Source organism: Carassius carassius, chromosome 38 (genome assembly GCF_963082965.1).
Source record: "Carassius carassius chromosome 38, fCarCar2.1, whole genome shotgun sequence".
Classification (NCBI taxonomy): domain Eukaryota; kingdom Metazoa; phylum Chordata; class Actinopteri; order Cypriniformes; family Cyprinidae; genus Carassius; species Carassius carassius.
Window position 1 is genome coordinate 29,598,208 of NC_081792.1, and position 16,456 is coordinate 29,614,663.

Genomic DNA, 16,456 nt, shown 5'->3' on the forward strand with positions numbered 1-16,456 from the left:
GGCAGTTTATATTAACTCAGATTTAAATGCACACACAGAAGTCCTTCCCTAATGAATTCATAGTTTGTTTCTGTGTTTTAAGGTCATGTGTGTTCTCTGCAGGCCAGAGACGAGGTGATCACCGTCCTCAAAGCTGATAAAATCGATCTGGCTCTGTTGGAGGCCAAATACGGCTTCGTGACGCCGCCAAAGGTGCTGCAGGCGCTGCAGAGAGACGCCATCCAGGCCAAGAGCAGCAGCTGGCAGGAGGACATCTATGAGAAGCCCATGAGCGAAGTACGAGAGTCTCCATGCAGCTCTCACAGCGTGTTCTGAGCGTGTTCTGAGCGTGATCTGAGCGTGATCTGAGCGTGTTCTGAGCGTGATCTGAGCGTGTTCTGAGCGTGTTCTGAGCGTGATCTGAGCGTGATCTGAGCGTGTTCTGAGCGTGATCTGAGCGTGATCTGAGCGTGTTCTGAGCGTGATCTGAGCGTGATCTGAGCGTGTTCTGAGCGTGATCTCAGCGTGTTCTGAGCGTGTTCTGAGCGTGATCTGAGCGTGTTCTGAGCGTGATCTGAGCGTGTTCTGAGCGTGATCTGAGCGTGTTCTGAGCGTGATCTGAGCGTGATCTGAGCGTGATCTGAGCGTGATCTGAGCGTGATCTGAGAGTGTTTTCAGTGTGTTCTGAGCTTGTTCAGAGTGTGTTCTGGGCGTTTTCTGTGTGTGTTCTGAGCACGTTCTGTGTTTGTCCTGAGTGTGTTCTGAGCCTGATCTCATTGTGTTCTGAGCGTGATCTCAGGGTGATCTGAGCGTGTTCTGAGCGTGATCTCAGCGTGATCTGAGCGTGTTCTGAGCGTGATCTGAGCGTGATCTGAGCGTGTTCTGAGCGTGATCTGAGCGTGATCTGAGCGTGTTCTGAGCGTGATCTGAGCGTGTTCTGAGCGTTGTCTGAGCGTTGTCTGAGCGTGATCTGAGCGTGATCTGAGCGTGTTCTGAGCGTGATCTCAGCGTGATCTGAGCGTGTTCTGAGCGTGATCTGAGCGTGATCTGAGCGTGTTCTGAGCGTGATCTGAGCGTGATCTGAGCGTGTTCTGAGAGTGTTTTCAGTGTGTTCTGAGCTTGTTCAGAGTGTGTTCTGGGCGTTTTCTGTGTGTGTTCTGAGCACGTTCTGTGTTTGTCCTGAGTGTGTTCTGAGCCTGATCTCATTGTGTTCTGAGCGTGTTCTCAGTTTGTTCTGATTGTGTTCTGAGTGTGATCTTAGCGTTCTGAGTGTGTTCTGAGCCTGATCTCATTGTGAGCGTGTTCTGAGCGTGATCTCAGCGTGTTCTGACCATGATCTGAACGTGTTCTGAGTGTGATCTCAGCGTGATCTGAGCGTGTTCTGAGCGTGATCTGAGCGTGTTCTGATCGTGATCTGAGCGTGTTCTGAGCATGATCTCAGCGTGTTCTGAGTGTGTTCTGAGTGTGATCTCAGCGTGATCTGAGCATGTTCTGAGCGTGTTCTGAGCATGATCTCAGCGTGTTCTGAGCGTGATCTGAGCGTGATCTCAGCGTGTTCTGAGCGTGATCTCAGCGTGTTCTGAGCGTGATCTTACTGTGATCTCAGTGTGTTCTGAGCGTGTTTTGTGTGATCTGAGCGTGTTCTGAGCGTGTTTTCAGCGTGTTCTGAGCTTGTTCAGAGTGTGTTCTGAGTGTGTTCTGAGCCTGATCTCATTGTGTTCTAAGCGTGATCTCAGTTTGTTCTGATTGTGTTCTTAGTATGATCTCTGTGTGATCTCTGTGTGTTCTGAGTGTGTTCTAAGCATGATCTGGATGTGTTCTGAGCATGTTCTGAGCGTGATCTCATTGTGTTCCAAGCATGATCTGAGTGTGTTCTGTGTGTGTTCTGAGCGTGATCTCAGCGTGTTCTGAGCGTGTTCTGAGCGTGTTCTGAGCGTGATCTCAGTGTGTTCTGAGGATGTTCTGAGCGTGATCTGAGTGTGTTTCTGTGTGTGTTCTAAGCATGATCTGAATGTGTTCTGAGCATGTTCTGAGCGTGATCTCATTGTGTTCTGAGCGTGTTCTGAGCGTGATCTCAGTGTGTTCTGAGCGTGATCTCAGCGTGTTCTGAGCGTGATCTCAGCGTGATCTCAGCGTGTTATGAGCATGTTTTTGTGTGATCTGAGCGTGTTCTGAGCGTGATCTTACTGTGATCTCAGCGTGTTCTGAGCGTGTGTTTGTGTGATCTGAGCGTGTTCTGAGAGTGTTTTCAGTGTGTTCTGAGTTTGTTCAGAGTGTGTTCTGGGCGTTTTCTGTGTGTGTTCTGAGCACGTTCTGTGTTTGTCCTGAGTGTGTTCTGAGCCTGATCTCATTGTGTTCTGAGCGTGTTCTCAGTTTGTTCTGATTGTGTTCTGAGTGTGATCTTAGCGTTCTGAGTGTGTTCTGAGGCTGATCTCATTGTGAGCGTGTTCTGAGCGTGATCTGAGCATGATCTGAGCGTGTTCTGAGCGTGTTCTGAGCGTGATCTGAGCGTGTTCTGAGCGTGATCTGAGCGTGTTCTGAGCGTGATCTGAGCGTGATCTGAGCGTGTTCTGAGCGTGATCTGAGCGTGTTCTGAGCATGATCTGAGCGTGTTCTGAGCGTGATCTGAGCGTGTTCTGAGCGTGATCTGAGCGTGTTCTGAGCGTGATCTGAGCGTGTTCTGAGCGTGATCTCAGCGGGTTCTGAGCATGATCTGAGCGTGTTCTGAGCGTGATCTGAGCGTGTTCTGAGCGTGATCTGAGCGTGTTCTGAGCGTGATCTGAGCGTGATCTCATTGTGTTCTGAGCGTGTTCTGAGCGTGATCTCAGTGTGTTCTGAGCGTGATCTGAGCGTGTTCTGAGCGTGATCTGAGCGTGATCTGAGCGTGTTCTGAGTGTGTTCTGAGCCTGATCTCATTGTGTTCTAAGCGTGATCTCAGTTTGTTCTGATTGTGTTCTTAGTATGATCTCTGTGTGATCTCTGTGTGTTCTGAGTGTGTTCTGTGTGTGTTCTAAGCATGATCTGGATGTGTTCTGAGCATGTTCTGAGCGTGATCTCATTGTGTTCCAAGCATGATCTGAGTGTGTTCTGTGTGTGTTCTGAGCGTGATCTCAGCGTGTTCTGAGCGTGTTCTGAGCGTGATCTCAGTGTGTTCTGAGGATGTTCTGAGCGTGATCTGAGTGTGTTTCTGTGTGTGTTCTGAGCGTGATCTCATTGTGTTCTGAGCGTGTTCTGAGCGTGATCTCAGTGTGTTCTGAGCGTGATCTCAGCGTGTTCTGAGCGTGATCTCAGCGTGATCTGAGCGTGATCTCAGCGTGTTATGAGCGTGTTTTTGTGTGATCTGAGCGTGTTCTGAGCGTGATCTGAGCGTGTTCTGAGCGTGATCTTACTGTGATCTCAGCGTGTTCTGAGCGTGTGTTTGTGTGATCTGAGTGTGTTCTGAGAGTGTTTTCAGTGTGTTCTGAGCTTGTTCAGAGTGTGTTCTGGGCGTTTTCTGTGTGTGTTCTGAGCACGTTCTGTGTTTGTCCTGAGTGTGTTCTGAGCCTGATCTCATTGTGTTCTGAGCGTGTTCTCAGTTTGTTCTGATTGTGTTCTGAGTGTGATCTTAGCGTTCTGAGTGTGTTCTGAGGCTGATCTCATTGTGAGCGTGTTCTGAGCGTGATCTGAGCATGATCTGAGCGTGTTCTGAGCGTGTTCTGAGCGTGATCTCAGCGTGTTCTGAGCGTGATCTGAGCGTGTTCTGAGCGTGATCTGAGCGTGTTCTGAGCGTGATCTGAGCGTGATCTGAGCGTGTTCTGAGCGTGATCTGAGCGTGATCTGAGCGTGTTCTGAGCGTGATCTGAGCGTGTTCTGAGCGTGATCTCAGCGTGTTCTGAGCGTGATCTGAGCGTGATCTGAGCGTGTTCTGAGCGTGATCTGAGCGTGTTCTGAGCGTGATCTGAGCGTGATCTGAGCGTGATCTGAGCGTGTTCTGAGCGTGATCTGAGCGTGTTCTGAGCGTGATCTGAGCGTGTTCTGAGCGTGATCTGAGCGTGATCTGAGCGTGTTCTGAGCGTGATCTGAGCGTGATCTCAGCGTGATCTGAGCGTGTTCTGAGCGTGATCTGAGCGTGATCTGAGCGTGTTCTGAGCGTGATCTGAGCGTGTTCTGAGCGTGATCTGAGCGTGTTCTGAGCGTGATCTGAGCGTGATCTGAGCGTGTTCTGAGCGTGATCTGAGCGTGTTCTGAGCGTGATCTCAGCGTGATCTGAGCGTGATCTGAGCGTGATCTGAGCGTGTTCTGAGCGTGTTCTGAGCGTGATCTCAGCATGATCTGAGTGTGTTCTGAGCGTGATCTGAGTGTGTTCTGAGCGTGATCTGAGCGTGTTCTGAGCGTGATCTGAGCGTGTTCTGAGAGTGTTTTCAGTGTGTTCTGAGCTTGTTCAGAGTGTGTTCTGGGCGTTTTCTGTGTGTGTTCTGAGCACGTTCTGTGTTTGTCCTGAGTGTGTTCTGAGCCTGATCTCATTGTGTTCTGAGCGTGTTCTCAGTTTGTTCTGATTGTGTTCTGAGTGTGATCTTAGCGTTCTGAGTGTGTTCTGAGGCTGATCTCATTGTGAGCGTGTTCTGAGCGTGATCTGAGCATGATCTGAGCGTGTTCTGAGCGTGTTCTGAGCGTGATCTGAGCGTGTTCTGAGCGTGATCTGAGCGTGTTCTGAGCGTGATCTGAGCGTGTTCTGAGCGTGATCTCAGCGTGTTCTGAGCGTGATCTGAGCGTGTTCTGAGCATGATCTGAGCGTGTTCTGAGCGTGATCTGATATTGTTCTGAGCGTGATCTGAGCGTGTTCTGAGCGTGATCTGAGCGTGTTCTGAGCGTGTTCTGAGCGTGATCTGAGCGTGTTCTGAGCGTGATCTGAGCGTGATCTGAGCGTGTTCTGAGCGTGATCTGAGCGTGATCTGAGCGTGATCTGAGCGTGTTCTGAGCGTGATCTGAGCGTGATCTGAGCGTGATCTGAGCGTGTTCTGAGCGTGATCTGAGCGTGTTCTGAGCGTGATCTGAGCGTGTTCTGAGCGTGATCTGAGCGTGATCTGAGCGTGTTCTGAGCGTGATCTGAGCGTGATCTCAGCGTGATCTGAGCGTGTTCTGAGCGTGATCTGAGCGTGATCTGAGCGTGTTCTGAGCGTGATCTCAGCGTGATCTGAGCGTGATCTGAGCGTGTTCTGAGCGTGATCTGAGCGTGATCTCAGCGTGATCTGAGCGTGTTCTGAGCGTGATCTGAGCGTGATCTGAGCGTGTTCTGAGCGTGATCTGAGCGTGATCTGAGCGTGATCTGAGCGTGTTCTGAGCGTGATCTGAGCGTGTTCTGAGCGTGATCTGAGCGCGATCTGAGCGTGTTCTGAGCGTGATCTGAGCGTGTTCTGAGCGTGATCTCAGCGTGATCTGAGCGTGTTCTGAGCGTGATCTCAGCGTGATCTGAGCGTGTTCTGAGCGTGATCTGAGCGTGATCTGAGCTTGATCTGAGCGTGTTCTGAGCGTGATCTGAGCGTGTTCTGAGCGTGATCTGAGCGTGATCTGAGCGTGTTCTGAGCGTGATCTGAGCGTGTTCTGAGCGTGTTCTGAGCGTGATCTGAGCATGTTCTGAGCGTTATCTCAGCGTGGTCTGAGCGTGATCTGAGCGTGATCTGAGCGTGTTCTGAGCGTGATCTCAGCGTGATCTGAGCGTGTTCTGAGCGTGATCTGAGCGTGATCTGAGCGTGTTCTGAGCGTGATCTGAGCGTGATCTGAGCGTGTTCTGAGAGTGTTTTCAGTGTGTTCTGAGCTTGTTCAGAGTGTGTTCTGGGCGTTTTCTGTGTGTGTTCTGAGCACGTTCTGTGTTTGTCCTGAGTGTGTTCTGAGCCTGATCTCATTGTGTTCTGAGCGTGTTCTCAGTTTGTTCTGATTGTGTTCTGAGTGTGATCTTAGCGTTCTGAGTGTGTTCTGAGCCTGATCTCATTGTGAGCGTGTTCTGAGCGTGATCTCAGCGTGTTCTGACCATGATCTGAACGTGTTCTGAGTGTGATCTCAGCGTGATCTGAGCGTGTTCTGAGCGTGATCTGAGCGTGTTCTGATCGTGATCTGAGCGTGTTCTGAGCATGATCTCAGCGTGTTCTGAGTGTGTTCTGAGTGTGATCTCAGCGTGATCTGAGCATGTTCTGAGCGTGTTCTGAGCATAATCTCAGCGTGTTCTGAGCGTGATCTGAGCGTGATCTCAGCGTGTTCTGAGCGTGATCTCAGCGTGTTCTGAGCGTGATCTTACTGTGATCTCAGTGTGTTCTGAGCGTGTTTTGTGTGATCTGAGCATGTTCTGAGCGTGTTTTCAGCGTGTTCTGAGCTTGTTCAGAGTGTGTTCTGAGTGTGTTCTGAGCCTGATCTCATTGTGTTCTAAGCGTGATCTCAGTTTGTTCTGATTGTGTTCTTAGTATGATCTCTGTGTGTTCTGAGTGTGTTCTGTGTGTGTTCTAAGCATGATCTGGATGTGTTCTGAGCATGTTCTGAGCGTGATCTCATTGTGTTCCAAGCATGATCTGAGTGTGTTCTGTGTGTGTTCTGAGCGTGATCTCAGCGTGTTCTGAGCGTGTTCTGAGCGTGATCTCAGTGTGTTCTGAGGATATTCTGAGCGTGATCTGAGTGTGTTTCTGTGTGTGTTCTAAGCATGATCTGAATGTGTTCTGAGCATGTTCTGAGTGTGATCTCATTGTGTTCTGAGCGTGTTCTGAGCGTGATCTCAGTGTGTTCTGAGCGTGATCTCAGCGTGATCTGAGCGTGATCTCAGCGTGTTATGAGCGTGTTTTTGTGTGATCTGAGCGTGTTCTGAGCGTGATCTGAGCGTGATCTGAGCGTGTTCTGAGCGTGATCTTACTGTGATCTCAGCGTGTTCTGAGCGTGTGTTTGTGTGATCTGAGCGTGTTCTGAGAGTGTTTTCAGTGTGTTCTGAGCTTGTTCAGAGTGTGTTCTGGGCGTTTTCTGTGTGTGTTCTGAGCACGTTATGTGTTTGTCCTGAGTGTGTTCTGAGCCTGATCTCATTGTGTTCTGAGCGTGTTCTCAGTTTGTTCTGATTGTGTTCTGAGTGTGATCTTAGCGTTCTGAGTGTGTTCTGAGGCTGATCTCATTGTGAGCGTGTTCTGAGCGTGATCTGAGCATGATCTGAGCGTGTTCTGAGCGTGTTCTGAGCGTGATCTGAGCGTGATCTGAGCGTGTTCTGAGCGTGATCTGAGCGTGTTCTGAGCGTGTTCTGAGCGTGATCTGAGCGTGTTCTGAGCGTGATCTCAGCGTGTTCTGAGCGTGATCTGAGCGTGTTCTGAGCGTGATCTGAGCCTGTTCTGAGCGTGATCTGAGCGTGATCTGAGCGTGTTCTGAGCGTGATCTGAGCGTGATCTGAGCGTGTTCTGAGCGTGATCTGAGCGTGATCTGAGCGTGTTCTGAGCGTGATCTGAGCGTGTTCTGAGCGTGATCTCAGCGTGTTCTGAGCGTGATCTGAGCGTGTTCTGAGCGTGATCTGAGCGTGTTCTGAGCGTGATCTGAGCGTGATCTGAGCGTGTTCTGAGCGTGATCTGAGCGTGTTCTGAGCGTGATCTGAGCGTGTTCTGAGCGTGATCTGAGCGTGATCTGAGCGTGTTCTGAGCGTGATCTGAGCATGATCTCAGCGTGATCTGAGCGTGTTCTGAGCGTGATCTGAGTGAGTTTCTGTGTGTGTTCTAAGCATGATCTGAATGTGTTCTGAGCATGTTCTGAGCGTGATCTCATTGTGCTCTGAGGATGTTCTGAGCGTGATCTGAGTGTGTTTCTGTGTGTGTTCTAAGCATGATCTGAATGTGTTCTGAGCATGTTCTGAGCGTGATCTCATTGTGTTCTGAGGATGTTCTGAGCGTGATCTGAGCGTGTTCTGAGCGTGATCTGAGTGTGTTTCTGTGTCAGCTGGACAGGCTGGTGGAGAAGCAGCGGGAGACCTACAGAAAGATGCTGGAGCAGCTGCTGTTGGTGGAGCAAGCTCACAGACAGACACTCCACCGCCTCGAGGATGAGAAGAGGAACCACAGTGACTTCATGAGGAAGAGCGACGAGTTCACCGGCCTGCTGGAGCAGGAGAGAGAGAGGTCAGAGCTCATGTTGTGAAGACCAATGGCAAAGAATATCATTCAGTTTTGACACAGCCTTTCATAGCATGTGTGAACACATTAACCACATGCACTAGAAAGTATCCAGTGTCTTCATTCAGTCCATGAACCAGTGTCATCATACAGACAAACTGAGGATTGTGGGTTGAATGTTGGTTCCATAAAATAATAACAATATAAATATTTATGTTTAATAATTTTTTTAAAGATTATTTTAATTTCACATTCGTATGGTTAAATACACTTTTGGTACGTGTTTTAATTTGACTTTATTAATTTAAATGTATCTTATGATTCATTTTTTATTTAACATGATTTATTTAACTTTTTAACTATTTATTTTTATGTTTTCATACATTTTAGTTAGTTTTATACTTTATTTTAACTTTTTAAATATAGCAATCCTATCAACAGATACATTTTTAGTAATTGTTTTAATTTTTTACTTTCAAATTATTTATTTAAATGTGCTATTTTTATGATTTAATGAATTAAGTTTAATTTTAATTATTTTATTTTAACATTAGTTTAATTTAACATTTTTTATCATTTAATTCATTTTTCAGTGTATGTGTGTGTGTGTGTGTGATGCTGTGTCACCTGTGAAGCAGTGATGTGACTGCTGGATCAGTGTGTGTGTGTGTGTGTGTGTGTGTGTGTGTGTGTGTGTGTGTGCGTGTGTGTGTGTGTGTGTGTTTAACTGTGATGCAGATCTCTGAAAGTGTTTCGTGGAGTTTTGTGCTGTTTGCAGCGACTGGATCATGATACAGTTTCTGTTTCTCAGTCAGGTTTTTCTCCACCAGTGTTTAACCGGATTGTTTGTTGATGTTTTCGGATCTCTGCAGCGCAGCATGCGTGTTGATCTATTGTAGCAGGATTCATTGTAGCAGCATGACATCATTTCCTCTCTGGCATGTGCACATATTACATACACACGCGAGTATGTGCTGCAGAACACGTCTGTCTCTCCCTCTCTGTCTCTCATCATCTTCTGTTAAAGATCGTGAATGAGGAACCAAACTAATTTGTCCAGATTGGACAGAGATCTGAGTCTTGTGTGTTTATATCCTGCCAGAGACATATTTAACTAATGATGTTTCCATTTTCATTGCCTTACAAGGCTCTTAAAAATAAGTCTGAGTAGATGAAAATAAGCTGCGCTGATAATATATCCAGCAGCAGAAATAGAGCGGCCCGGTGCCTTTTTAAAGAAGCAATCGAACGCTGGCATGAATAAAAATATCCTGCAGGATTCAGACGGATTCACACTCGCTGGCCTCTGATCCAGAGACTCGTCTTTCCAAAGTGAGCTAAATAAAGCAGGACGAGGCTTCGGGCCGATGGGACAATGTCAGGTCTCAAGGGTTTTTATATGTGTTTCACAGAATACATGTTTTCAAAGCAGCTTCACAGAAAATCATGAGGTTAATGTTTATAATATCTTTATAGCTTTGTTTTATAGTTGCATCTATCAGATTAGAGCAGGACAATAACAGAGTTAAGTTTAAATGAAATAAAATATCATAAAATAAGTAGTTGAGATTTACTGATATTGATATGAGTGTAATGTATGCAGGATACAGTTACAGAAGTTACTTCACAATATTAATAAAAACTAAACAATTATGTCATACTAAAATAACTCTTCAGTTGTGTTGGTTAAGCTGGTTAAACTAGTTAAAACACAAGCATCACAACACACTGAAGTTCAGTTACTGCCTTTAATTTTTCATTAATAAAACTTGGCTGTGGAAGTCATTTCAACTTAAATTACGTTAAACTGACTTTCAAAAAATTAAGCTCAATGTGAAAACAGAATGTGATTTTAAAGTGAGGTTTTCTGAGAAGAAGATCCAGATGTTTTGTGTTCATTGATCTTCTGTGAGTGAACGAACATTAATGCCAAATCAAACACTGCAGACGTGTTTACAGATGTGTGTCAGTGAAGCTGAGCTCATTCGGCCCCGGGCCCTTCAGCGCATGATGTAATGTGATTGCTTATCTGTGATAGAGTGCTCAGAACACACACACACACACACACACACACACTCACACACACGCACACACACTCTCATATACACATACACACACACACACACACACACACACACACACACACACACGCACACACACTCTCATATACACATACACACACACACACACACACACATGGATTATTGTGATGTTTTTATCAGCTGTTTGGACTCTCATTCTGACGGCACCCATTCACTGCAGAGCATCCATTGATGAGACACTGATGTTGTGTTCTGTGTCTTCTCTGTTTACTCCGCACACGTTCCTCGTTCTACACTGGGTTCCTGCTGCGGTGAGGCCTGATGTCTGTGTTCAGACACGCGCTCAGGGATGAAAGCATCATAAACACACTTCAGTCGGTGGATTATAAGGCGTTTCAGACAGAAGATGAGTTTACTGATGTTTAGAGGATCTGTGGAAGCTCTGTGAAGGATCAAAGCCTCCATTCTGATCTCAGATGAATCTCAGAAACAGCTCAGAACAGAAAAGCCTCTTGTTCTTCTGCGCTCGGGTCAAAAGCAGGGGGATTAAAACTAGCGTCTCATCTCTCATCTAGATTTCTCCCGTTATGATCAATGAAGCTTCTGTTCTTCACGTGTAGACGAGCAGACATGATGTCACTTTGTTGGTAGAATTATTATCAAACTGTCTGCTGGATTTGAGCTGAAGAGAACTAAGAAGGACAGTTGCATTAATTAGATTAGAGCTGGATGATAATATAATTTATATTTTGTGACAATATAAACAATCAAGCACTTGAGATTTACTATGCAGTGTATATCACTTTAACTGTATGTATTCGGATAAGTTGTGAGTATGTATGTGTGTGTGTGTATATATTACATACATTTAAAGGTTTTATAAGTAGGAGAACTGGCCCCGGACTGAACCTGGTTTTTCCGGAGGTTTTTCTCTCTATTTCTGTCAGCGATGGAGCTTTGGTTTCTTTGTCTTCTTCAGCTGGTGACACTTGACTGATTGCACAGACACTGTTGAAGAGAACTGAACTGGATGATGAATCACTGAATCAACAATGAACTGACTTTAGCTGAAAAACGACTCGGTTATTGTCCTCTAACATTATCGCCACAAGTTTTTCCTGTTTGACACTGTGAAGCTGCTTTAAGACAATCTGTAGAAGATAAAGTGCTATATGAATAAAGGTGACTTGAGTTCATAAGTTTATGCTTCAGTTCAGTTTGACCTTGAGAGGATATTTTTGTTCAGACTGAAGACGAAAGACTATTTATTAAAGGTGCCTGTTGTGCAAAATTCTTCATTAGTTAACATTAGTTAATTCATTGGTTAACATAAACTGCCAATGAAAAATTCTTCTGAACATTCATTAATCTCAGGGATTCCAATATTTAATAACACGTTGCTAAAATCTAAAGTTGCAACTCTATTTAATGAGCTAACATGAACTAGGACTTGTATTTTTTTAACAAAGATTAATATCTTCTGTAGCTAATGTAGCTATTGCTCATTGTGTTACTGGTGAACTAACGAGGTCTTGTTGTAAAGTGATATCTATTGGTAATTATAGTTTTTTTGTACTTTAACCTGTGTAACACGTTTAACTTTATATATTTTTTTCTGTATTGCTTTATTGTATTTACATATTCAGTTATTTTTGTCATAAGAAAAAAGTTATTAATCCTGTTATACTGTATTATGTCCACTTTTTTCAAACTAAATAGCAACACCATGATAAAAGCATAAGATGAAAATATGATACCAGCATATCCCTAGTTTTTATAAGTATTTTACAGCATTTTACAGCACACTGGTAATGTGTAGTTGTTTTTAATTGTGCTTTATAAATAAATTGAGACTTGTGAAATATGAGTCTCCAAAGACTCTGGGCATCTGAGCCACTGAGAACATTGTGGATGAATTTCATTTGTGGAAGCAAATGTGCCGAAGAGTCTTATAAACAGAACAATTACTGCTTACAGTGTGTGTGTGTGTGTGTGTGTGTGTGTGTGTGTGTGTGTTAATCCAACATAAGACGCTGGAGATGTGAATTAAGGATAAATATGCTCACCTGTCAGCTGGGCAGACTGATAAAGGGATTGAGGGTGTAACGGTCTGCACATGAAAGCAGCATATAAATGAAAAGTGTGTGTGTGTGTGTGTGTGATAGAGCTCATGCTGTTGTGTAACGTGGCTCTGGTGAAACCTGCTGCAGATTCTGTCCAGTGTTTCTCTGAGAACTCAACCACACAAAAGATTTCTATTTCAAATAAATGCTGTTCTTCTGAACTTTCTGTTCATCTGTGAATCCTGAACAATAAAATGTTTCACAGTTTCCACAGAAATATTGTGCAGCACAACTGTGTTCAACATTGATAATAATCAGAAATGTTTCTTGAGCAGTAAATCATCATATTATTCTGATTTCTGAAGATCATGTGACACTGAAGACTGGAGGTGTCACGATCATTAGATGGAGTGCCCATGAGCTTCAGTAGAGGGCTCTCCAGTCAGGACCATTCCACCCATTTACCACCAGTTGTCACTTGGACACTAGCACCTCTCAAACTGTTGCACCACACCCGAACTACATTACCCATGAGTCACTGCATCACAATCACCCTGCCACACCTGCACCTCATTCATCAATCAATTTCCTTGCCACACCTGCACCTCATTTACACACACACATAAAAGCAGCACACTCACTCTCACTCACTGCGAAGTCTTGTTTAGCCAGTCTGACATTTCCGAGCGTTTCCCCTGTGTTTGTTATTCCTGTGTTTTGACCTTTGGACTGTTTATTCCGACTCTGATTCTCTGCTGCCTGTCCCGATCTCTGCTTGTTTCTGGTTACCATTCTGGTTATCCCTGACACACCTGACGACATTCCTGATCTCTGCCTGTATGACCATTCTGTTTAATAAATGCTGCATATGGATCCGAACGCCTCCGACTCCCTGTTACAGAAGACTTCGCCAAACCAGGATCCAGCAGCTTTAAGGAGTAAATCCAGGTCAGCCATGAATCCAGTAAGCCAACTTATGCGTTTACGTCAGGGAATTAGGCCCATCGAGGACTATGTGAAGAACTTTTTATTGAGTTTGCCCATTTATCTATCATGGACGAGATATGCCTGATGATATTTTTTCGTGGTGGCCTATCTGAGCCGCTTGGCTCACTCATGCCTCTGCATGATCCTCACTGGACTCTGCAGTATTATATTGATCTGGCACTCCAACTGAGCAGCTCTGCATATACTGTGGGTGTTGTGGAGGAGGAACACAGCACTTTTGCAGTATCCACCACTCCTGAGCCTTGTCCTGTTATGGCCGCCAGCCCAGAGCCTCTGGACAAGATGGCCGCCAGCCCAGCGCCACTGCACAAGATGGCCGCCAGCCCAGCGCCACTGCACAAGATGGCCGCCAGCCCAGCGCCACTGCACAAGATGGCCGCCAGCCCAGCGCCACTGCACAAGATGGCCGCCAGCCCAGCGCCACTGCACAAGATGGCCGCCAGCCCAGCGAAACTGCACAAGATGGCCGCCAGCCCAGTCGACTTTCCAGAGTCAAGTCAGGTCCCCGTCGACTTTCCAGAGTCAGGTCAAGTCACTACTAACACCCAAAAGTCAAGTAAAACAACAGTTAAATTTCATGAGTCTAGTCAGGTCACCATTGAGTCAGGTTCCAGTGAACTCTCCAGAGTCGAGTCAGGTTCCAGTGAACTCTCCAGAGTCGAGTCAGGTTCCAGTGAACTCTCCGGTGCTCATGAACCCTCCAAAGTCAGGGTTAGTCACCGTCGACCTTCCAGAGTCAGGGTTAGTCACCGTCGACCTTCCAGAGTCAGGGTTAGTCACCGTCGACCTTCCAGAGTCAGGGTTAGTCACCGGTGGCCTTCAAGGACAGAGTCAAGTCACCGGTGGCCTTCAAGGACAGAGTCAAGTCACAGTCGATCCTCAGGAACCGAGTCAAGTCACCAACGATCTTCATGAGCAAAGTCAAGTCACCATTAACCTCCGTGAACTAAGTCAAGTCACAGTTGATCCTCAGGAACGGTCAAGTCACCAACGATCTTCATGAGCAAAGTCAAGTCACCAACGATCTTCATGAGCAAAGTCAAGTCACCTACGATCTTCATGAGCACAGTCAAGTCACAGCTGATCTTCATGAACCCAATCAAATCACCACAGATCTACCAGAGCCTCGTCACATCTCAGCCGAACTCCTAGAGCCTCGTCACATCTCAGAGCTCTCGTCCTATCCTGTCACAGCCAGGGAGGCCGTCAATGAGCTCTCATTCATTCCGGTCTGGGCTACAGAGACCATCCACCAACTCTGTCTGTCCTGTCATGGCCACGGAGGTCCTCCATGAACTAACCGCCTACCCTGTAATGGCCACGGAGGCCAGCTACCATCTCATCATGGCCACGGAGGCTGCTATTAACCTGTCAATGTTATCTGTTTCAGTCCCACCTGAGCAGACTTGCTGTCCGGTGCCATCGACTCCACTGTGGTGGTCCTCTGCTCCGCCCTGGTGGGCTTCTGTCCCGTCTGCTCGGCTGTGGTGGTCCTCTGCTCTGCCCTGGTGGGCTTCTGTCCCGTCTGCTCGCCTGTGGTGGTCCTCTGCCCCGCCCTGGTGGGCTTCTGTCCCGTCTTCTCAGCTGTGGTGGTCCTCTGCTCCACCCTGGTGGGCTTCTGTCCCATCTTCTCGGCTGTGGTGGTCCTCTACTCCTCCCTGGTGGGCTCCAGCTCCACCTGCTCCTCCCTGGTGGGCTCCAGCTCCACCTGCTCCTCTCTGGTGGGCTCCCACACCACCTGCTCTGCCTTGGTGGACCCTTGATCCCGAGTTAGGGCCATGGCGGGCTCCTCTTCCCGAGTTAAGTCCATGGCGGGCCCCTGTCTCCTATGTCAGGCCCAGGAGGGGCTCCTGTTTTCCTGAGTTAGGCCCAGGAAGGGCTCCAGTTCTGCCTGCTCTGCCCCGGTCCCCGACCAAGGCACTTCTTCATGGACCTGGCCCTCCATCCCTCCCCCTGTTCCGCCTCCGCTCCACCACCCTCCTAGATTGTTTTGAGCGTCTGGAAGCCACTCCTTTGAGTTACTGCATCACAATCACCCTGCCACACCTGCACCTCATTCATCAGCCAATTTCCTTGCCACACCTGCACCTCATTTACACACACACATAAAAGCAGCACACTCACTCTCACTCACTGCGAAGTCTTGTTTAGCCAGTCTGACATTTCCGAGCGTTTCCCCTGTGTTTGTTATTCCTGTGTTTTGACCTTTGGACTGTTTATTCCGACTCTGATTCTCTGCTGCCTGTCCCGATCTCTGCTTGTTTCTGGTTACCATTCTGGTTATCCCTGACACACCTGACGACATTCCTGATCTCTGCCTGTATGACCATTCTGTTTAATAAATGCTGCATATGGACTCCCTGTTACAGGAGGAATGATGCTGAAAATACAGCGGCGCATCACAAAAATAAATTACACTTTAACACAGATTCGCACAGAAAACAGATGATTTAAATAGTAATAATAATATTTCACAAAATTACCATTTTATACTGTATTTTTCAATCAAATTAATGAACTCTAAAAGGACAAACAGAGTCATATCTGAAATTGTCTGAAGTTTGATCGTCATGTTTCAGTTGAGCTGTGAAACATGTGGCATCTGTGTGTGTGTGTGAGACAGTGTGAGTATGTGTCTGTCTCTCCTTGGTCACTTTGAAATCACATTCCTCAGTAAAACATCATGACATATTCATGAAGGAACGCACACTCGCCTCTGCTGAGATTTGATTGTTTTCAGATGCTCTCTCTCTCACACACACACACACACACACACACACACACACACACACACACACACACACACACACAAACTGTAATCAGTGATGTCATCAGAACGTCTGCATGTTACAGGATATCCGCATCTGCAGCAAACAAATGACAATCAGATGAATTTGCATGAATTTACATTCTAATGTTTGGGTTTTGCTGCTTGTTGTTCATCTTTAAGGAAACTCATGTTCTGCTCATCAGCTGAAGGCCAGAGGAGATGATGTCACATGTTCATTAGCTGAACCTTACAGCCTGGGGTCAAAGGTCACTTGTGTGTGTACCTGTATTTGTGTGCGTGCGTGTGTGACCTGTGACCAGATCCGATCAGACGTGTTTGTTTGCAGAGGATTCAGTTCCTCAGTTCCAGCTGCAAACAAACATTTGTGTTTCAAATTAGAAACTGAACAACACTGTACTGGAACAAGAGTCAAAACAGCCAGCAGTGATTTTATACACACACACACACACACACACACAATCGCAGTTTTAT

The 16,456-nt window shown here is 46.5% G+C and overlaps 1 protein-coding gene across 1 annotated transcript in view; it reads left to right on the forward strand.

The window, feature by feature from the left end:
- Nucleotides 1–16,456, forward strand: part of LOC132119762 (filamin A-interacting protein 1-like) — a 47,685-nt gene that overhangs the window by 17,160 nt on the left and 14,069 nt on the right. The window contains exons 4-5 of the mRNA XM_059530000.1: nucleotides 103–276; nucleotides 7,909–8,087. Of these exons, the coding sequence (XP_059385983.1) occupies nucleotides 103–276; nucleotides 7,909–8,087 (353 nt within the window). The remainder of the gene's footprint in view (nucleotides 1–102; nucleotides 277–7,908; nucleotides 8,088–16,456) is intronic.